General features: G+C 42.0%; 1 protein-coding gene across 3 annotated transcripts in view; it reads right to left on the reverse strand.

Annotated features, from left to right (window-relative positions):
- Positions 1 to 4,966: 4,966 nt before the first annotated feature.
- Positions 4,967 to 24,411, reverse strand: part of LOC148540748 (ferric reductase 1-like) — a 52,408-nt gene continuing 32,963 nt past the window's right edge. For all 3 annotated transcript variants that reach the window (XM_088481568.1, XM_088481573.1, XM_088481580.1), the window contains 4 exons: positions 14,202 to 14,341; positions 12,293 to 12,384; positions 12,044 to 12,134; positions 4,967 to 5,301 (listed from right to left, as the gene is read on the reverse strand). In XM_088481568.1, coding sequence (XP_088337694.1) covers positions 5,239 to 5,301; positions 12,044 to 12,134; positions 12,293 to 12,384; positions 14,202 to 14,341 — 386 coding nt within the window. In that variant the 3' untranslated portion in view covers positions 4,967 to 5,238. The remainder of the gene's footprint in view (positions 5,302 to 12,043; positions 12,135 to 12,292; positions 12,385 to 14,201; positions 14,342 to 24,411) is intronic.

Genomic DNA, 24,411 nt, shown 5'->3' on the forward strand with positions numbered 1-24,411 from the left:
AACAGTCAAAAATGCGTTAATTAGTTCGCAAATGCAAGTCACTACACCAACAGTCAAAAATGCGTTAATTAGTTCGCAAATGCAAGTCACTACACCAACAGTCAAAAGTGCGTTAATTAGTTCGCAAATGCAAGTCACTACACCAACAGTCAAAAATGCGTTAATTAGTTCGCAAATGCAAGAAAAATAATGGACTTACCAAACTCGAATATATAAGATTTCCAACAAAAAGGTCTTTGGGTCCGAAAGCCAAAACAAACTAAAATAGATGAAATTAGTGTAAAAAAAAATATATAAAACCAAAAACCAGAAGTAGACACCAATTGGCCACAAATTAGACTGCACAAAACTTACCAAATCAGGAAACGATGGAAAAAAAAAAACCAAAAAAATGCGAACGGAAAACCAAAACAACTGTAGCAAAACAAAAAAAAAACAAACTCCGCCAAATCCTCCAACCGCAAACAACCAAATCCAACCAACTTAACCGCCAACAATCCAACAACGCAACCTCGACTCCACACACACCAAGCCATAAATAGTGTTTATTTTCCCGCACAAATTAAGGATGAATCATAGGGACGCACAATCAATGATGCGGTCGCAAACTAAGGACGCATGTATAAATACGTCACGAAATCACATTTAATTTCTGGTTGATTTCATTCTGGAAGCAGAGACATGGCTTCAGACCAGGGAAACAATGGCCAAAAATCCGGCGGTAAGGCCTTCATGCATTTTGTCTCAATGATTCTTTTAAAACATAATATTGTGCAAGTTGTGAAGTGCCTAAATCTGCATATTTACCCAAATAGGTGAGGAGGATGACATGGAAGAGACTGCAGGCCCCAGTCAACCCGCCAAAGCTGCCAAAAAAAAAAGGCAGCCACATTTCACAAGCAAGGAGATGGAGGTTTTGATCCAGAAGTGCGTTGACATCCTGCCCCAGGCAGCCAGGAATATGAGCCAAAGCCAGAAGTGGAGAATGTGGGAGGAGGTCGCCGTTGCTGTCAATAGGGTGGGTGATTATGTCCGTCTAGCCCGGGATGTCAAACGGCGGTAAGTAAACACTTTCCCATCCTATAAACAAACCCCATTGTAAAAAAAAGGATAATGGTTCCAATTTCATTCCACAGATGGGCAGACTTCAAATATCGTCTCAAGCAAAAACTTGCCGACAGGGCTAGGCATGCAAGGGGGACAGGTGGGGGTCCCACCCCTGTGTCATTGGAGTTGACAGACTTAGAAGAGCTGGCACAGGGGTGTGTGCAGGCTGTGGAGGTGTTTGGCGTGTCCAACATGGATACGGACATGCCAGACTTTGCGGCTCCTCATGTTGGCCAAGGTAAGTCTTGTGATGTCACCAACTCTGAAATGCTATTGTGCCAATATGTAGATTCTAATGTGAGTCTTTGCGCATTTTTCCTAACAGAGACAGAGGCGGATGAGTCTGCTCCAGAGGGGAGCCTTGGCCGCAGAATTTCTGCTGGCTCTGCAGGGGAGGAACCAGTACATCCGGCTGAGGACCCTGCAGAAGCCAGTCCAGGGCGTGCCCCCACGCAGGCAGTGGGCCTCCTCACAGAACTCAATTTTAAATGGGATTTCCATACGGAGATTCTGCAGAGGATGGACGCCAGACTGATACGGGTGGCTGAGGCCCTGGAGCAAAATGCTGCGGCCAACGTGACCATTGCTCAGGCCCTGGCGGAAAATACCAGGGCCAACATCCGCATCGCCGATGCCCTGGAGCAGCTCGTTCGCCAGCACATGGTGGAGCCGACCTCCCTTCCTGCCGGAACATCCGGATCCTCCACCTCTGGCACAACATCAGCCAATCCTCCAAATGTGCCTAGCCCTGTGCCTAGTCCAGAGGCCACAACATCTGCCTCTGGACAGGCCAGCCCAATGGCATCCCGGACCCGGTCTGGCGCCCACCCTCACCCAGCCAAACGGGCGAGAAAACGGTGACAGCAATGGCGACTTTTACCACACTCCTTCTGTGCTTGGCTCATATTCCTTTCTGGTCAAAACTTCCCTCTCCTTTCTTGTGAAATTTTTTAAAATTTGGTATTTACGTTTATGTTACCAGTTATGGCTTTTTTTATTTTTTTTACAAATATCTTTGCCACAAAAAAAAGGCCTAAAAATATTAGGCCAATTTGTTTGTGTTTAAACAATAAATTTAAAACAAAAAACTGAGATTGTATTGTGACATTATTGTACAAATGGGTTACATTTAATCCTGGCCCTAAAGGCAAAAACTGACCCTCTTAAAAAAAAAAAAAGGCCTCTTTAAGGAACGTTTAAAAAATCACATAGCGATGCAAATTCCACAGTAAACCAAAAAAAAGGGGAGCTAATTAAAACATGATGACATTATTGTTACAATAGGCCATAACCAACAAATTGTGGCCAAAATAAAACACCAAAAATGTACGCTAATTGATTGTGTAATCATGACATTAGCAGCTCTGATTTCCACCTGCGTACGCTTTTGTGCTATCTCAATAAACTGCTTTCCAAACACATACCAAGCCGGTTTTCAATCCAACACTAATTACTTTACTGACCAGCCGCGATTAATCGCAGCACCATCGTTGAGTCCCGGGACGGAGGAGAAGGCCATCGCCAATGTGGTCGAGTAATCCTGACCCTAAGCTGTGCGAGCATTTTGAAGGGAAAGCGGATGTTCCAGTGACGTATGAGACGGTCCGAACACATTTGACGTTCGCATCTGCTAATGTATGTACGCCCCAAAAACGCCTCGCCACGCCTGCGTTTTTTCATCTCCACCCCCGTCAACACCCAAAAACGCCCTGTTCTGTCAATCACATTTGACATGTCACTTCCTGTACGCTATTTTAGGAACGAGAGAAAAAAAAAACGCAATCTGCCGTACGCACATGCGCAGTGTAACACCGACGCATGCGCGGTTAGTCAACATCGGAACGCAACGAGCGTACTGTTGTTAACGTGCGGCTCTGAATGAGGGCCATTGATTTCTGGAAAAATCACACTTGCTCAGGAGGTGCGCAAAAAAAAACCTCCCGGCGCGTGTTTTTATAAAAAACACGCACCTAACACAATAGCAAAAAACCTGCACCTGCAGGAAATACCTCGCAGGTGCGGGTTTTTGGCTTTTCTCGCTGCCAATTGAATATACCCCTTAGTTTATCCAATAGTCAATGTTATAAAAAATCTCCGGTGGAACGCAGAGGAGAGATGTGTCTCTCTAGGAGCATTGGAGGCCCCTTCAAATTTTGCTATGCAAATTTCTAGCTACGCCCCTGCTCACATAGTTTAACTAATTAGACCCACTTAAGGTCAGATAATATTTTTGTAATGTAAAATTGTTACACATTCATATAGTATTGTAATTCACACATCAGGAATTTCTGTATTAATTCGCAATTACATTGAGTCCCCTGTTGATGTAGCTGCAATCTTCTGTTAAAAAACTAAAGCATTCCCTTATTTATCAATGTCTCTATATATTTATCAATTCTGTTTGGGGAAGTGATATGGTATGTGTATGGATGGTAACAAATATAGCAAACATGAAGACATGCTTTGTAAATGACCTTTAGAATGTGGCATAGGGGTCGACTTCTTAAGCCTTAGATGGGGATAAAGTGAATTGAGATAAAGTACTAGCCAACCAGTTCCTAACTGTCATTTTTCAAACAGCCTGTGACATGGCAGTTAGGAGCTGATTGGCTGGTACTTTATCTCCGTTCACTTTCTCTCCATCCAAGGCATAGTAAATAGAACCCATAGTCATCTATCGAGATAAATGCAGCAAACTCCAGAAATAATTTGCCCTTATGCTACTGGTGGAAACAAGTAACTTCAGACTGACCTACCAACATGACTAGGGTTCAGTGTTAGAGTCAGGTATCACCAAGGTTCCTAACCCTGTAGCTAGTGCGCACATGGTTCATACATGAACATACATGAGCTACTTACTGCACAATGCAGTAGATAGTTTTCCTTTATAGAATACTACTATTTAGGACCCACCATATGTTAGGATGCTAGCTATTGTGTTGAGGCTGAGTGTGGGCAGCCAGTGAGAGCTGTAAGTGAAGGGAGTGGGTGGAGCCTCCCAGCAGCTCTCTACTTGCTCTACATACAGATACATACAGGATTATACAATAAATATTGCTGGACTGTTGCAGTAATGTTGCATTTATCCATGGGCATCGGAATGGGTGGGAAAGGGGGTGACTCGTGCCCTACAAACATTTGAAAAGGCCGGTGGGCGCGGACAGTCAGGGCTGCTTTATAGCAATAGGCTGCATAGCCCCTGCACCGCTCAGAGGAGGAGGTATAATGTGTGGTCTTTGAGTTAAAAGACTGCATATTACACCTCTTCCTTCGTGCAGTGCAGGGGCTGTGCAGCCTATTGCTAAAAAGCACAGCCCCTGACTGTCTGCGGCCGCCACTCAGGTAAGCGGGAAAAGGGGGGGGGGGGGGGCAGAGGAGAGAGAGGGAGGGAGAGAAAGGGAGTGGGGGTGTTGGAATGATTCAATGTTGCCCCCCGCCTGCATTGATCATCTGGAAGTAAACCCCACCATCTCTTTGTGTGTAGAGATGGAAGTGAGCCAGACAAAATGAGCAATAATCATAGCCTGCTCCAGAGCTAATGGCTCAAAATGTGCACCCTGTTCTTATGCTCATCAAACTGTAGGGAATATTCCAGTGTGGTAGAGGTCAGGTGTACAGTACTGTGCAGTTTACAGATCATTTACTCATTACCTGTTTTAAGACTTTGAAATTTATCATGAAATATATTTTTCCAGATATATAAAGATCAAAACTCAAATGACAGTTTTTTCCCAAAAAGAGCTAATTGAACCAGATGGTTTAATGCAAATGTATTTTTTTAACTGGAATCTCTTTTGGAGTTTTTTATAAAACTATGTATCGTTCTTTTGATCAGAATTATTATATATTTGGGCATTAGTACTGTAGCATTTCAAAAATTTATTAAAATGTCACAAAAAGCAACATAAGTGGATAGGATTCACACCAACTGCTAGAAGTGCCATGGCTTTAACCTTGGCTCAATCGCTCCATTTGCTTTCTCTGATCCATTTAAAGCCTGTGCTTTTGCCAATAGTTTGGATTTTGAGGTATCAAATGATTTGTCTTGGTTATGGTCTACTATGTCGTCTTTTACTGTAAGTCCAGAAACATACTGTAGGTGTTCATCTTAAAATATCTGTGGAGAAGTCTTCAGAGTCGGGTAGAAATCAGGACAGTGATCAGCATACTTGTACACATTATATACAAAGAAGCCTAAAAGACAAATATGTTTTATGAATAAAGGGCAAATAAAAATATGCAGAATATGACTGGGGTTAGATGAAAATGTTTAAAGATTAAAGTCATGTTTTAGATGCCAAGTCTAATAAAAGTTGTATGCAACATGACGGTAATTGTTTTCTTACTGTTATGTTTTTTGTTTCTATTCCTTATGCCGCGTATCTTACGCGCTATTAATGGACAACTGAATGATGATAACATCGTTATTGTTCAGTCGTCCATTAATCGTGCACAATAATGTCAGAAACAACCAGCGATGCACGCTCCCACTGGTCGTTTCCGACATCAATCATCGGCTGAACATGCCGGTCAAACTGCCGATAACGACAGATGGACCATGTTCAGGAATAATGGAGGGTGCCTACATTGAATGACTGATCGTTCAGTGTAGGCCCTGCAGGGGGATGGGGAAATAAGGTATGATTACGATGTCATAATCGTACTGTCTTTCCTGGATCGCGTAGTGGATACGCACCTTTAAGCTGAACAGGCCTTTTATACATGTTACAATGTACAATAGTTTCTGCATCTTTTAAGTAACTGGCCTATTCACCATTAGTGGTCCGAAGTGGCCACCTGGTATTCATCAAACTCATAAACTGAAAGTTTTCTTCATATGGCGTTAGTTCCCAGAGCCCCGCTTCTTCTTATGGGAAGAAGGTCCGGATTGCAAAAAGGGATCCCTGAGAATCCCTCCATCCCCTCTGGCACTCTCCGTACACATGCGTAAACTCAGTCAAACCCGGCAGTGTAAACATTTGCCGCTACTAATTCACAGCAAAGAGTAATAGGATTCCCAGGGACAGTGGTTTTCGGAGCATTTGTTTTACTTGTAGCTCTATCATCACTAACATACAGTAATGAAATGAGTGGTTAAGCCATTGAATAAAACAAATTGTGCTGATGTGCACTTTCCTGTGATCTGATTGGCTACATGTTGTTCTATCACTACCCAGTTCCAAACTGAAGATATCTTGGGTGAGTGAATATAAAAAAAAGTTTAAAAGTTAAAAATAACTCATAAACAATAAAATGGTTATCAAGAAAATAGTACTTAAACATTAGATTAAATTTTAATATACTGTACTATATTGTTTATTATCCTTTATGGGGCCGTATATAATTAGCGGTGATAAAATTGGCGGCGATAATATTGGCCGATTATAACCGATTTTTGCACAATATTATCACACCCACGATAAGCTTTCACCATCTCAGGGTAAGTGAAAAAAAAAATGCTAAATCCCTATTTATGGCTAAAAATTTGGGGATTTCTTTCAGAACCCTTTGAACACCCCCCAATAATAAATTACCCCAAAGTTGTATGTAATTTGCGTAATTGGCCCAAAATTACCTGTCAAGTATTGGGTGAGAAAAAATAGTTGAAAATGGGTTTAACCTGTCTGGTATTTCGGGGGGGCTGTGTGGATGCGACAGGTGTTTTAAATACTGAACGTGGCTGCAGCAGGTGGGGTTTTTTTGCTTTTTTTTAAAAGTGCGCTTTTACGACACCAAAATATACTTGCACCCATAACATACCCACAATTTACATGCAGCAGTAATTTCCTGGAAAAAAATAGCTTTCTATAATTTTTCAATATTTTTCATATACCCAAATTACAGCCAACCAAGGATGGACTGGGGCTGTATTTCAGCCCTTGCAGTGCGCCCTGCACTTACCTGTTAACGGGGCATGTTTAAAGCAAGGGGGCATGTCGCGAGTCACGGGGTCTTGCCTCGCGGCACGCCCCCGTCAATTTCCGGCCCAGCACAGCCGCCGCAGTCCCATTCATGCCTCCACCCCTTCCGTCTCCGTGAAATCTTAATGATTCCTGAGCCGTTGGGTGCAGGGCGGGGGTCTCTTCCCTTCCCCCCTTCTCGAACTGGCCCTTAAGCCATTGGCCCTTGTGGCATATGCCAGAAGTGCCCGATAGCCAGTCCGGCCCTGCAGCCAACCGACGCAATTTAAGTACCCTAAATACTTTTATTAAGGCCAATAATACACTTCTAAATTGCTTTCCTATGTACGTTTGCCATTGACATCATTACCGCTCCAGAGCACGATATATCCTGTACAAAATTGTTCCAGTGACTATAAAGAGTTTCAATGGAATGTAATAGGTTGCAAGTTAGCCTCTAACTCGGCATCTATTTCTGGCAATGTGAGGCAGATCTAAGCTTAACTAGCGCTAGCACATGTACCTAGTATGGTATAGGAAAAATCAGGGGGAAAAGATACATGGGGTCCTCCCGATATTTCCTTTACCAGCATTAGGCTTGACCGGGTATGGTTCAATGGGTCTACATTGTCTAGATAGACAGTGTTTAGGTAGACAATGGAAGATAGACAGGCAATAGATAGACAGGGACTGAAGGTCGACAGGGTCTGAAGGTCGACACACTAAAGGTCGACTGGTAACAAGGTTGACAGGTGACTGAAGGTCAATAGGCAGTAAGTCGACAGGTACAGAAGGTCGACAGGCAATAGGTCGACAGGTACTAAAGGTTGACAGGCATTAGGTCAACAGGGACTGAAGGTCAACAGGATCAGAGGATCGATACACTAAAGGTCGACTGGTAACAAGGTAGACAGGTATGAAGGTCAACAGGCAGTAGGTCGACAGGTACAGAATGTCGACAGGCAATAGGTCGACAGGTACTAAAGGTCGACAGGCAGTAGGTCAACAGGGACTGAAGGTCAACAGGATCAGAGGATCGATACACTAAAGGTCGACTGGTAACAAGGCAGACAGGTATGAAGGTCGACATGCAGTAGGTCGACAGGGTCAGAAGGTCAACACACTAAATGTTGACACACTAAAGGTCGACTGGTAACAAGGTCGACAGGTATGAAGGTCGACAGACAGTAGGTCGACACTTATACAGTCAAATGGTCGACACTTTTTTTTTCTTAGGGTCTGTGTCAGGGTTAGGGTCAAGCACTTACCCCGATGGTTAGGGTTAGGCACTTACTCCGACGGTTAGGGTTAGGCCCTTACCTCGACGGTTAGGGTTAAGCACTTACCCCGACGGTTAGTGTTAGGCACTTACCCTAACGGTTATGGTTAGGCACTTACCCCGATGGTTATGGTTAGGCACTTACTCCGACGGTTAGGGTTAGGCACTTACCACGACGGTTAGGGTTAGGCACTTACCATGACGGTTATGGTTAGGCACTTACCCCGACGGTTAGGGTTAGGCACTTACCCCGACGGTTATGGTTAGGCACTTACCCCGACGGTTAGGGTTAGGCACTTACTCCGACGGTTAGGGTTAGGCACTTACCCCGACGGTTAGGGTTAGGCACTTACCCTGACGGTTAGGGTTAGGCACTTACTCTGATGGTTAGGGTCAGGCACTTACCCCGACGGTTAGGGTTAGGCACTTCGGGTTAGGCACCAAGAGGAGGGTTAGGAATAAAGATTAGGGCAAAAAAACAAACAAAAACATGTGTCGACTATTTGCATGTCGACTATATGAGTGTCGACCATTTGCATGTCGACTGTATGAGTGTTGACCATTTTCATGTTGACTATACAAGCGGCGGCATGCGTCGACAATTTGCATGTCGACTATACGAGTGTCGACCATTTGCATGTCGACTATACGAGTGCCGATCATTTCCATTGCGACTATATGAGTGTCGACCATTTGCATGCCGACTATATGAGTGTCGACCATTTTCATGTCGACTATATGAGTGTTGACATGTGTCAACCATTTGCATGTTGACTATATGCATGTCGACATAATGACCCTGTCGACCTTCATACCTGTCGACCTTGTTACCAGTCAACCTTTAATGTGTCGACCTTCTGGCCCTGTCGACCTTCAGACCCTGTCGACCTATTGCATGTTGACCTATTGCCTGTCGACCTTCAGTCACTGTCGGCCTATTGCCTGTCGACCTTCTGTACCTGTCGACCTTCAGTCCCTGTCGACCTATTGCCTGTCGACCTTCAGTACCTGCCGACCTTGTCACCAGTCGACCTTTAGTGTGTCAACCTTCAGACCCTGTCGATCTTCAGTCCCTGCCTATCTATTGCCTGTCTATCTTCCATTGTCTACCTAAACACTGTCTATCTAGACAATGTAGACCTAAAGACCGTATACCGGCTTGACCAACCAGGGCTAGTGGAACTATAAACATGAGACCCGCAATGTGAGGGTATCCACACCATGAGTTCACCATCCCTAGGCCAATTGTCACCAGGGCTGGATTCCCCCAGGGCATGCAAAAAAAAATGCAGGCCTGCCTCCGGGATAGTTCAAGCCCTTGTGCCAAAAGCACCAGGACTTTTATTTACCCATGGCGGTGGTGGGTATGGAGGTAATGTATAAATTATATTCTTTTTTACAGGTGAATAACTGGCCCCAGCAATCCTGCCAGGTCATGATGGCACTTGGAGAACTACAAGTGCCAGCATGCCCTGGCATCAAAGCAGGGATGACAGGGAAGGGGGGAGGGGTCAAAAGGGGCATGTTCTACATGTGTGGCAGATGGAAATAGGTGACAGAGAGGTAGCCAGATCTGCATCTGCCTCAGAAGCTGCAATAACACAGAGAGCAATGAGGGAGTCCAGCATTCATTTACTCCTCCGAGGACTCAGCAGCAATAGCTGCACAGCCCATGTCTCGGCATGGTGCTACCTCCACCTCACTAACAGCAGCAGCTTTGGCTGGACCTGCCTGACAGGCAGCTACTGTACACATTGGCTGCAACAGTAGAGGGACAGAAGAGATCTATAACCAGAGATGCCGACACTCTGGCTGCCCTTTCCGGGAAGCTGCAGCCAGATCGGCAAAATCGGGGGCGTGGCCGGCGTTTGTGGCTGGAGTGGGGACATGGCCACGAGATCACATGATTTTGGGCTCACCCCCGCCACACAATGCCGAGAATCTCGAAGCAGGGGCTGGGCCAAAATGATGTGAATCGCGTCACTGGCCCCACTGCTGCGTGGGATTCTCATTTAATCGTGGGGGGGGGCAGGAGGGGTCGGCGGCTGCCGGGAGGCTTACCTGCCTTTCCGGGGGGGTCGGGAGCAGCACCCAATATTCGGGAGGCTGCCGGCCAAATCGGGAGGGTAGGCACGTACGTCTATAACAATTATGTTAGAGTATGGGAAGGAGGTGGTATGGATTATGGTAGGTAATTTTGTGAATAAGGAAGTACTGCTTTAATGGGGTAAATTAAGATTACGTTAATTTTATTAGACTGGGGGTGGGAGGAGGCTTACCGCCTTACATATGGATCTCAATATGTACTGTGGCTCAGTAATCCCCATAGGATTATATGGTGCTGCAATGCCCCATCTACTAAGGTAATGTTGTAATTGTTATCCAAAAAGACTGATAGCAGAAAATTCCAGGAAACAGCCCTGACACCTGTCATCTCTTTTCTGCTGCACTTTGTTGGAGCATAACCACAGAATGTACATACATGAATGGCACATCTCATTGTACAGTATCATTAAACTGAAGTGACTATTGCAGTTCTCCGAACTGCTGCTTTTACATCTGAAAAATGTATTTAATTTTATTTAGTAAAAGTTACAATCATGTATTAGGTTTGTATTAAAGTTATTTGATCAAAATTTGTGTTTAGACTTAAGCTGCATACACACGGAACGATATTGTGAACGATATGAACGATAGTGATATCATTATCGTTCATACCGTTCAATATCATTCCCTGTGTATGCAAGACATTGTTAATGATGCGCACTCCCGCGGATCGTTTACGATATCTTTCATCGGCTGTACTTGCTATATCGCCAGATTCTGCAAGTTCGGGGATGCAGCCGGTGACGTCACTGAACGATATCGTTCAGTGTGTATGCTCATTATTGGGAATTACATTTAGCCCGGCAGGAGAGGGGACAACACTGAACGATATCGCTCATGGAGCATATCGTTCCGTATGTACCCGGCTTTACAGTATAAAATGAAGAAAAGAGGTTTCAAAGCAAGGTAATTCCTCCTTTCTCCACTTCCTAAAAACATTACTGGATCTTACATTAGTGTGCCCAACAGTTGCTTAAAGGAAGAACTGGTTGCCACTGTTATGATGTTAATATTTTTCATTTAAAAATAATACTTAAGGTACATAGATGTTGAAAATTAGTCTATGCTACAAGCTATAAATATTTAATCTGATAACAAAAACAAAACAATTTCAGCATATTTATCTTTTTATGATGTTTAATAACGGCGCTGGCACAGGATTGCTTAATATATATATGTATGTATCTATTTGGATAAATCTGTAATTAACCTGCATATAAAGTCTCAAAATCTTTAATTTGTATATATTTATTTAATTCCCTTCCTATACAGATGTGCCCAGTAAGTTTTTTGCTGACTGCGGCACAAATGTACTCGCGAATCATGCTAAGTTTGTTGCTGACTGCGGCACAAATGTACTCGCGAATTGTGCTATGCGCCATGCTTAGCTATGGCGCATCCCCGATCATGGGAGTGTGTCTCCATTCAACCCTATGGAGACGCACTCACGCGTCCTCGATCGCAGGAGTGCATCTTTATGGGATTGAATGGGGACGCTATTGCGCGTTCCCGACAGCGGGAAGGCGTCTCAGGTGGCATGGCGCGACTCACTGCGCTATGAGAAACAATGAAGCTGGGCCCATCTATATGCCTGCTGAGCATATATAAAAACATTTTAACTAAGGCAGATAAATCCTACACATTTACTTACCAAGATCTGGGATCCTTGGGAACCAGCATACGTGAGATTTGGACCAACAACATTTGTCCAGTAAATGGACAGATTACGCACAACTGTGGCCCTGTAAAGATATAAGTAAAATGATCATATGAAAGGAACATGAAGCTGTTTGCAAACCAACCCTAACTACAGAACCAGATGTTTCATTGCACAGAAAGTACAAAGTCAAAAAATTGCATTTTACTGATACCCAACCTTCTGCCAATTTCATTCCATCACCTGAGCTGGATGTTGGAGATGTTAGTGCTCGGCGCTATCCATGTCACCTGCACAACGCTTTTTGCACTGTCAGACGTGTGACTCACTGCACTCTGTAAAACAATACAATTACATTACATATCTTAGTATTTTATTAAGAACCAAAAATAAATAATAACTAAGGGCCTGATTCAGAGACGGACGTTAATATGATCGCAGCTACGATTTCATAGGCAATGCAGCAGCAAACATATGCTAATGTTAGCAAAGGTCACTCGAGCATAAAGACGCCCACTGCTGCCTTCTTACCTGCGTGCAACGACGCATACCTGCATAAATATCGGTAACATCGATGCACATCGGTGGCCATCTTACTCTTGCGGAAGGTCTGACCTGCTGCAGCCTTGGAAGCTCTTCTGACACGCAGAGCTGTGTATGCACTTGCTAATTTATGCATGCCCATGTAACAGCGTTTAAATGGACAGACACAGCTCCGTTTTTCTGACCACTCCCCGTTACCACCACCAAACGCTGACAACCTGTCAGTTACTTTGTGATGGGATCCTCTGTGTATCCGTAATCGCAGTGCGAACGCTGCGAGGGCGCAGTGCGGCTTGTAATGGCAAACAATCTCTCGATTTGCATTAAAATCGCATTAGCATCTACAGTATCTTTGAATCAGGCCCTAACTCAAAAAGGAGCTGAGCATCAAGCACTGTCATCCAATTTGTGAAGAGCCTGGCTTACTAACAACGCTGTGGAATTTTGCAAGAGTTTTTTTTAGATTATATGGGTTACTAATGTTATGTACAGTAGATATGTGCTCACTAATTGTGCTGATTGTTATTTACCAATAATGCAGCTAATCATAATAATGCTGCTAGTTAGTATTATGAACTGAGCTCTCTTTGGCAATCAACAGAATAATTTGATACATGTTTTATTGAATGATTTTTATTGGAATATTTTAATAAACTGATATATGTAAGCCTTTACCAACTAGTTGAACCGCACCTTTGTAGGGGGGGTCTAGTGCTTCAAAAGTGGGTTCTATTTTATTAACAACCTTCACAAATTGTGGCACATTCACTATGTATGAAGTCCTGGGGGAAAAATTTACTAAAGTGAGAGTTTTTAGAAGTGAGTTTTAAAAGTGATCTTAGCAACCAATCAGATTCTACTTAACATTTAACTTGCACCTTCTAGAAGATAATAGCTAGAATCTGATTGGTTGCTATGGGCAACATCTCTTGTAAAACTCACTTATAAAAACTCTCACATTAGTAAACTTACTCCCTGGTGTCAAAAAAAGAGGAGCCTTGCTATGTAAAGAGGAGTAGTCTGTCAGATCAGAGCATGGGCTGTGATTATCATGGGTATGGACTGATTGTTCCAGGCACTATTTTGAAGGGCACTATTTTTATTACAGAAAAGTCATATTAACTTATTTCTATCAACAGTTATGAAAAGTGAAAATAATCGATAATAATAATTATATAATTAATATAATATCTATTATTACCAATACTATATTATAGTTTTTTATAGCTTATGTATAATGCAGTCAATAGTTTTGCATAATTGCTGCGATTACAAATTTAGAAGTCAAGTATGAAATTCGATGAACATATTTTACTAACAACTGAAAAAGGAAATATAATAAAATATACAGACTGACAGGGGCATAACTAGGTATTTGAAGGCCCCATAGCAAATGTTTTGAAGGGCCCTTATATACCACATAATGGTGAAAAATATATATAACCTATGTAACATTGACAAGGAAGATGGGCCCCCCTCAGCTCTCGGCCCCATAGCAGCTGCACCCCTTACACCTATGGTAGTTAAGCCAATGAAGACTGATATCTTAAGTATTAGGTACTTGTCCATAGACATAGCGGAATGCTGATGGCGCTGTACAACTACTCACCGCAGCAGTGGTGCAAGTTAGGGTCTGTACCTCTGAGCCACTTATCTGGAATGAGCCAAGTGGGGTGCTACTGTTTGGTTGTCGGGCCTGAATCATGAAACCTTCAATTGGGTTGTCTGCTGATGTATTTGTCAGTGTGACTGTTAATAACAAAAAAATAAGTTTTAAAAACATAGTTGCATCACTTGAATAGATGTAATATAATTTTCATTACAAATAATATTAGAAATAATATACAGTAACCTCCCTGTCAGCTCTCTTCAAAGGATCTTTGGCCTTCATTCAGAGGCGGCCGTACGGTCTACGACCGCACGGCCGCCTCGATGTTTGGCCAGTGCGCATGCGCACGAGGGAGCCGGCTCCCTCGTGCGCATGCGTGAGACCCGCTACGACCGACAGCGCCGGTCGTAGTGGGTCTCTTTCCAAAGGTGGCAGCTGTCGATGTTGATTGACAGCTCGCCCCGTTTGGAAGGCGGGCCGGGGGGGTGGCAGCCCAAATGGAGGCGTTCCCAAGGAAACGCCTGCCCTTTGGGGGAGGCCCCACTGACATGCCAGTGGAGAGCTTCTGGCTCTGACAGACCCAGAAGCTCTCCGGGGCTTACGACAAGTGAGACCCTACCCTATGGTCTCGTCGTAAGCCCCGATGGTCGTGATGGTCTCTGACCATTGCGACCATCACCGGAGCGGTCGCTAGAGCTGTGGGTGTAAACCCACAGCCTAACGACCAAAACAGAGGTGGGCGGTCAGGATGCAAGCGGCCGCCCAGTTTCTGAGCGACCGCTTGCATCCTCCGACCGCCTCTGAATGAGGCCCTTTGTCCTTGTATATTACAGATTATTAGGTGTAGTTTTCTGGACATCTATAATAATAGTCGATTTAACAATATCCTTAGTTTGGCACCAAAAAGTTTAATTTCTTATCACTGCATTATGTGGCAATAAAAATGATGTTATTGGAGCAATATAGCAAAATTGTCTTGCCACTTTGAGTTTGGTGCTGACCAGGCTGAGCATCTACACAGCTGTTTTCAGATAGTTTTTCTTCTTAACAAATTGGCATCATAATAGGAACATTAACATAGTAAGATTTTCACACACCTCCTTTTTCATTACTGATGTTCCCTGATTATTCATTATTGTGGACTAAAATGAAAGACTGTAAAGATGTATGAAGATTCATAATTTACATTCACTGTGCCATGGATGAGCTTAAAATAATTGACGCATGACTACATTACATATATATATATATATATATATATATATAAAAACAGAAAACCCAGCACTCACCATGTTTAAACACTCTCAATGATGTCTAAATAAATAAATGGGGATTTGGTTCATGGATTGATCAATGCATTTTAAGCCCGCAGCCCACATCACGGGACCCCACTTTTCTGCAGGTCCTACACTATCCGTCACACTAATGGAAACCTGGTAGCTGTTATCACATAGTTTAGACTGAAAAATGTTACCTGGTTTAAAGCTCACCTGCCAGCTACTGGCTTTTAAAGGTAAGGCAGTCACCTAACATAGCTTCTATCATACTACCAAAAGGACAGCTGACACAGGTTAATATAAATGAGTTTGCACATGGGGTGCATGGGAAAGCTATGATGACAAAAGGTTAATTAAAAATGAACCGCATAAACAAAGTCAGAAACCCACTGCACTCGCCACTCCCAGATTTGGGGTGCAGACCTGCACTCGCCATTCCCAGGACTGGGGTGCAAGTGGCCTGTGACCACATTGCCTAAATAAATAAAAACAGAAAACCCAGCACTCACCATGTTTAAACACTCTCAATGATGTCTAAATAAATAAATGGGGATTTGGTTCATGGATTGATCAATGCATTTTAAGCCCGCAGCCCACATCACGGGACCCCACTTTTCTGCAGGTCCTACACTATCCGTCACACTAATCATCATTGCTGTGTGCCAGCGCTGCTATGCCCACAAATGATGGCCATCTTTGTGCACCCAAGTGAAGCCACAGTGAGAACACCTGCTGGAGGCTCTTCCTGAGGCTGTGCAACAAGTTGAAAAGTCCTATCTGTATAATGTCGCATTCTTGAGGTAACAGTTTAAAAACTGTAACTTTGTAACTTACCTGAACCCCAAAAGGCCCTACTCTGGCACAATAGCTACCTAATAAAACAAAATCCAAGTCTAAACCCATCCCCTACCCAGAGTTACGCAGCCTTAATATAAGGGCATGACTGTGCCCATATAATATATATATAGCAAATTTCCAGAACACCAGATAACCAGCACACCAATTTAAATGCAAAAAATTAGTTTTTTAAACCAGTTATAAAAGCCATCAGAAAAATCAGCAGCTAGCAACGTCCGTTCATATAAGCCAAAGTGCAAAAATACAATAATGCAAATATAGTTCCATCATGGTACTCATCCTGTATGTTGAACCCTTGTTGCATCATCAGTATGTGGGGCCCGGCCCGACAGCTGTTTCGGTACCCTCCGGTACCTTCTTCCAAGAGCATAACCATAATACTGAGGCCTCCAGTCTTATAGCCCCTGGATGCTCCACACCTGAAGCAATCAGCATCAACCAATAGCACTCACCTGTAGTAAAGATGTCTCACCTGGAACCTCCATAGACTGGAGCGACGTGTCCAACGAAGACCCCGAAGTGGCACGTGCGTTCCAGCGGAGCTTGAGTTCCACAGACCGGAACCGATGTTCTGGCTGTTATATGGTGCAATTAGATACATTATAGCAAGTTTTTTAATTAGTTAACTGATTATGGTGACTTATGTTGACACTGCAAAGTTCAAGTCACGTATCGAGGGTGCCACAAAATCAAAAACACATAAAAAAATAAAAAAATTAAAAGCAAAAAAAAGAAAAAGAAAACATTGCAATAAAGTGTGAAATATACTTATAAAACAAAAATTAAAGTTAAGTTCTTCATTTAGTCCACAATGTGAGACTGTTTGCAGGTCATATATCCAGCAACATTCACTCTGTAATAAGTGTTTATTACGATCACCACCTCTTGTAAGTGGGGGTATGTGATCTATTGGCACTACCCTAAAGTCCAAGAGGCTATGGCCCATTTCGACAAAATGTTTCGCGACTGGTGGAGTATTGCTGTCGGTTCCAACAAATGCTTTCAGTATGGAGGATCTGTGTAGAGCATTTTGATCTTTCAACATGTGGACAGTCTTGCCTACATATAATAGGTTGCATGGGCATTTTATAACTTACACGACAAATTTGCTTTCACAGTTCAGATGATGTCGTATCTTATAACCTCTGTTGGTTCGTGGATCTTTAAAGCAGTCACCCGTCATCATAAATCTGCAATTAATGCATCCGGAACAATGGAAAACACAGTTCTTCAATGTAAGCCAAGTGTTTTGTTTTTTGATCCCCATATCTGATCATGTCACAATATCTTTAATATTATTGCTATGTCTGTAGCTAATTAGTGGCGGATCTTGACAGCTGATTGGCCGGGTCCGTTTGCACAATATGCCAGTGACGTAGAATTGCCTTTTTAATAATTTGTGAACAAACAAAGTTGTATTAAAAATCAGTCTCTCCGGTTTTGTATCTTTTATTTCATCTTTGTTCAACAAAGTAAGTCTGTCTGTAAGCATTTTTGTGTCGCGCATTTGATTTCACTGGGGTCATAGCTTCTCTCTATGAATTTTTTGCCCATTTGTTGTAGAGCATTAGGTAACTCGTTACTATCAGAAGTTCTCTGAGTTACACGCAATAGTTGCAAATAGGGTAAAACCCTTTTCAGGGGCCAAGGGTGAAAACTATCTGCCGCTAAGAGAGTGTTTTTATCGGTTATTTTAGTATATACAGATGTTTTAAAGGAATCATCTGCAATTCTAACAGTGACATCCAGATAATTGATAGTTAATTTAATGAATTAAGAGTAAACCTGATAGTACTATTGATAGTGTTTAGACAGTCAAAAAACTCTTAGAGACTTTTCTCGCCTCCAGACCACACCATGAAGACATCGTTGATATAACGTACATAAAATAAAATATATTTTGCCAAGTAATGAGTCATAATGTTTTTCTTTTCATAGATATGCATAAATAAGTTAGCATACTCCGGGGCAATATTCGAGCCCACGCGGTTCCCCGGTGTTGCAAAAAGAATGTATTGTCAAACAAAAAATAATTTTTATGTAATATAATGTCAATCAGTAAAATAATAAAATCAACTGGTGGTCCTTCATAGTGTGGGCTGGAGGCGATCATCTCTCATACGGCCTGCATTCCATCAGTGTGTGGAATATTTGTATACAAATTAACAATATCCATTGTCACTAGTAATACGTCATTGGAAGGAAGAGAGAAATTTCTCAACATATTCAAGAAGTCTTGTTACCAAAAATTGACCTGTGATTCTACCTGGCGGTATCATTAACAATGGATTGTCCAATTGTTGGCTAGATGAGATGCTTTCTAAATTCTTAGTTCAAGAACATCCAATCATTCCACTGTTTTATATTTTACCAAAGATACACAAATCTCTCTCTTGTCCGCCAGGTAGACCTATTATCTCTTCACAGGGGTCATTGTGTCAACCTATCTCTCAGTATGTCGATTTTTTATTGCAACCAGTTGTACAGAATACTGACTATTATGTACGTAATACCACACACTTCTTGGATATGTTGAGAAATTTCTCTCTTCCTTCCAATTACATTTTACTAGTGACAACAGATATTGTTAATTTGTATACAAATATTCCACACACTGATGGAATACAGGCCATAAGAGAGATGATCGCCTCCAGCCCACACTATGAAGGACCACCAGTTGCTTTTGTTATTTTACTGAATGACATTATATTACATAAAAAATATTTTTGTTTGACAATACATTCTTTTTGCAATGCCGGGGAACCGCGATGGGTTCGAATATGGCCCCGGCATATGCTAACTTATTTATGCATATCTATGAAAAGAAAAACATTATGACTCATTACTTGGCAAAATATATTTTATCTTATATATGTTATATCGACAATGTCTTCATGGTGTGGTCTGGAGGCAAGAAAAGTCTCAGAGTTTTTTGACTGTCTAAACATTATCGATAGTACTGTCAGGTTTACTCTTAATTTCAGTAAATGAACTATCAATTATCTGGATGTCACAGTTAATATTGCAGATGTTCCTTTACAACATCTGTATATACTAAAATAACCAATAAAAACACTATCTTGGCGGCAGATAGTTTTCACCCTTGGCCTCTGAAAAGGGGTTTACCCTATTTGCAACTATTGCGTGTAACTTGGAAAACTTCTGATAGTAATGAGTTACAGTACCTAATGCTCTACAACAAATGGGCAAAAAATTCATAGAGAGAGACTATGATCCCAGTGAAATCAAATGCATGACACAAAAATGCTTACAAACAGACAGACTTACTTTTTTCAACAAAGAGGAAACAAAAGATACACAACCGGAGACACTGATTTTTAATACAACTTTCTCTGTTTGTTCACAAATTATTAAAAGGAAATTCTACATCACTGGCATATTGTGCAAACGGACCCAGCCATATCAATCAGCTGTCAAGATCCGCCACTAATTAGCTACAGATGTAGCAATAATATTAAAGATATTGTGACAAGATCAGATGTGGGGATCAAAAAACAAAACACTTGGCTTACATTGAAGAACAATGTTTTCCATTGTTCGGATGCATTAATTGCAGATTTATGATGACAGGTGACTGCTTTAAAGATCCACGAACCAACAGAGGTTATAAGATACGACATTGTCTGAACTGTGAAAGCAAATTTGTCGTGTATGTTATAAAGTGCCGATGTAACCAATTATATGTAGGCAAGATTGTCCGCATGTTGAAAGATCAAAATGCTCTACACAGATCCTCCATACAGAAAGCACTTGTTGGAACCAACAGCAATACTCCACCAGTCACGAAGCATTTTATTGAAATGGGCCATAGCCTCTTGGATTTAGGGTAATGCCAATAGGTCACATACCCCCACTTACAAGAGGTGATGATTGTAATAAACACTTATTGCAGAGTTAATGTCACTGGATATATGACCTGCAAACAGTCTCACCTTGTGGACTAAATGAAGAACTTAATTTGAATTGTTTTTTTATAAGTATATTTCACACTTTATTTCAATGTTCTGTTTTTCTTTTTTTTGCTTTTAATTTTTATATTTTTTAATGTGTTTTTGATCTTGTGGCACCCTCGAAACATGACTTGAACTTTGCAGCATCAACATAAGTCACCATAATCAGTTAACTAATTAAAAAACTTGCTATAATGTATCTAATTGCACCATATAACAGCCAGAACATCGGTTCCGGTCTGTGGAACTCAAGCTCCGCTGGAATGCACGCACCACTTCCGGGTCTCCGTTGGACGCGTCGCTCCAGTCTACGGATGTTCCAGGTGAGACGTCTTTACTACAGGTGAGTGCTGTTGGTTGATGCTGATTGTTCAGGTGCGGGGCATAGAGGGGCTATAAGACTGGAGGCCTCAGTATTGTGGTTATGCCCTTGGAAGAAGGTACCGGAGGGTACTGAAACAGCTGTCGGGCCGTGCCACACATACTGATGCTGCAACGAAGGTTCAACATACACGATGAGTACCGTGATGGAACTATATTTGCATTATTGCATTTTTGCACTTTGGCTTATATGAACGAACGTTGCTAGCTGCTGATTTTTCTGATGGCTTTTATAACTGGATTAAAAAAATCATTTTTTGCATTTAAATTGGTGTGCTGGTTGTCTGGTGTTCTGGACATTGACTAAGCACCCGTAATAATCAATAAGTTTGAGTGTGCAGGATTTGTTGTCTTTACATATATATATATATATATATATATATATATATATATATATATATACTGTATATATTTATATATATATATATATATATATATATGTATACTATATATACAATCAGTTAATTATTATGTTTGGAACTGTTATGTGGTTTGAGGAGTCATTTAGCTTGTCGCTCTTTGCAGGATATGCCAGGTTTTGTTCATTAAGGACCTCAAGTGACCATTTGTGCACATACTACTAACTTAATCATCATCATGTTATGTTTGATAGGCAGGCAATTTTTTATGCTTTTTATGTGCTTGAATAATATCAGCTGCTTTTAGTTGCGCGATTCATTCTTCATCATCACTGCTTGATACAACTTTGCAAGTATTTTCTAAAAATAAGTTGTCTAATATAGGCCCATATTCAATTACTTTTTCGCATGCCATACTTTTTGCCGACATCACGTGCTTTGGCTGAGAAAAGTTATCGTGCGCACCCCCGCTATTCTCCATATTCACTTCCAAAAGACGTGAGAACGCAATCCCGCGAATGCAAACCAGGTGAAAAATGCTGTCAGAATTGGGAAAATCAGCATTACACCCCCTAAAAGATGCACTAACATTGGTGATCAAAGTACATGCCCCCGAATAGCCCTAATAAAGCTATTTGGGGTACTTAAATAGTGTCAGTTGCTTATAATTGGCACCTTTACACAAGTGGCGAAGAATAGCATTAAGCAGGGTTTTTTTGTGAAAATAAGAAGTCCTGTCAAAGTTGGGGTACTTGAAAATGGGTGCAAGCATAGTTTAAAGTCGCTAAAGTGAAGTTTTAAAAAACTTAAAAAACACACCTCAAACAAACACCTGCAATCAAAAAAAACACCTACCCCATACTTGCAGACCCCTCAAAAGTCTATTTCGCTATTTTAAAAGTTTGTACCCCCACTTTGCACTTTTTTGCCTGCTCCTTTTTTGAAGTGCTTTTTTAGGGTGTTTCTCATTTTCTTTAGGGTTTTTTTGACGCAGTGATCAATTGGGGGGCTGTCCCAAGGGTGCCGAGTGGTTTCCCCACTTTTGCACCCAAAATTAGCGATTTTGCACTTTTTTTCATCACCTATGCAGAGGCGAATCTTTTTCACATATTACATTTCATTGCGTTTTTTCGTACGCGAATAGTGTTAGCAATTGAATACGGTGAAAAGTTTCCGCCTTGTGAAATGACGTCATCCGATACTGATTCCGACTTTTCGCAGCTAATTGAATATGGGCCATAATGTTTTTGTTCATTGCATTGTGCACTACTGATAAAATTATTTGCCACACATTATACTTGTTTATTCTAGTAAAGTTGGATAAGTATACATCAGCAGTACTTTTCTGTGCTTCATTACCACTGACACCGGCATGGCTTCTTTTATTGTATAATATATTTAACCATAAGGAGTTATCTCACATATTTAGGCACATTTCTTGGTGGTATATTGACATTCTCATCTTAACAGGTTTAGATCACAAGCTAGGCAACCCAGTCACTGGCACTTATTCTTACTTTCAGATGTATTTTGCTTTTACTATTGTTAAATCCCGACATATTATCCCCACGGTCTACAAAGGTGTGGCTAAACAGCTTGATAAGGGAATGAATGGGATGATAGAGCTTCATAAGTCCTATAATCACCTACCACATGAGTTAGACATGTCATAATTTCATGTATTTGCTTTCCTTTGGCTTATATAAACTTTTAGGTGGTTTTTCGGGTGGAGGAGACATTTTTCCAGCAATCATTCTCTATGAAGTAATTGACAATACAATAATCTTGATACAGGTGGTTGTATCTGATATCATGAGGATTTCAAGTAGAAGATATCGGGGTAAATGTAAAAGGCTGCGGACTGCAGACATCGGCGAGTTCCAAGAAAAACTGCCTAATGTTTTAAAGTAGCAGTCATTAGTCAAAATCAACCTGGTTTTGCATTTTAAATGACTGATACTTTAAAACAGGGGTAGCGAACCTTTTTTCTGCTGAGGGCCATTTTAATATATATAACATTCATTGTGGGCCCGGTGAAGTCATGCCCCCTCTGTGTGATGTCACATGGGGCGGGGCCACAATCACCGGTGATTACAGCAATGTCCAGAGCATCCTGAGGATGCTCCAGGGAGCTGTAAGGGCAGCGGTGTGACAGTCTGAAGCACCCTAAGGACGCTCCAGGTGGCACTGTTGTATATATTCTGGCTGCATGGTGCCATTCTAAGCAACCTACTAGCCAGATGAGGCTAGCAGAAAAAAGCTCAGAGGGCCAGACCAAATGATTCTGCGGGCCTTAGACGGCACCCGGGCCTGAGGTTCCCAATCCCTGCTTTAAAACATCTGGCAGTCTTGCACTGAACTTGCCAATACCTTCAGTCTGTTTCATTTACCCCCTAGAGTGACAGAAAAGAAATAATGATGAATGCAGAAAAAATAGGTTTTATTGTGCCACTCATTTCTTTGGAAATACACTTCTTGAGATGTCTTAGCTGTGTATTTGTCCAGTTGGGTCCTGATTTTGGGGTGGATATTAGTTTGATGCTGACTTCCCCCATTTCAAGTTTATGCTCTCATCCTACAGCTCCTCTGTCTCACTCGCTAAACAAACCTACTTCAAAGTCTGCATCTCATCCCAGACCTCCAACCCTTTCTGAATCTAAGCTATCTTCAACTCCTTTTGGCTTTGTAAATCAGCTCCCTTCTGGATCATCTCCTACTTGTCATACCATTTCATATCTGTTTCTGCACTCACCTTCACCTCCCCTCCACTTCCCCCAAAGTTCTGTACTTGGGTTCCTTCTCCCTCTACAGATCTTCACTCAGTGAGCTCATCAGTTCCTTTGGTCTATACAGCTACCTCCTCTGTACCAACAATACCCAAGTGCCTCCTCAGCTCCTTCCCTGATCACTTCCCATTCCATCGTTTAGGATTTATCCATGGCCACTCCAAACTTCTGGAATGCTCTTCTTCACTCCAGCCTTCCAGCCTTTAAACATGCCCTTAAACTCACTTTTTCATTGTGTCTTACCACCCTTTCTCCAAACTCTGAAGTCTGTGTCCTCCTCTGCCCTCTTCTCCCCATTATGTCCACATATATCTCTTATAGATTGTAAGCTCATGTGATCAGGTCCCTCTCCCCTTTATCTTCTGAACTTGATTATGCTAAATTGCTTGCTGTAATTTATGTGTGTTGTAGTCTGTGTTTTCCCTCGTACAATGTACATAGGATGTAGTTATGAGGTTGGCGGCCGCAATGCCACCGGTCTAAATCTCGGGAAGTGAAGCCCGACAAGGGACATTAGATCTTAATCATGATGACAGAACACTGAAGGATGGCAGCCCGAAAGAGGTAAGTCCGGGGCG

The sequence above is a fragment of the Taudactylus pleione genome, unplaced genomic scaffold (assembly GCF_031769625.1).
Source record: "Taudactylus pleione unplaced genomic scaffold, aTauple2 ptg000017l, whole genome shotgun sequence".
In the NCBI taxonomy this organism is placed as follows: Eukaryota; Metazoa; Chordata; class Amphibia; order Anura; family Myobatrachidae; genus Taudactylus; species Taudactylus pleione.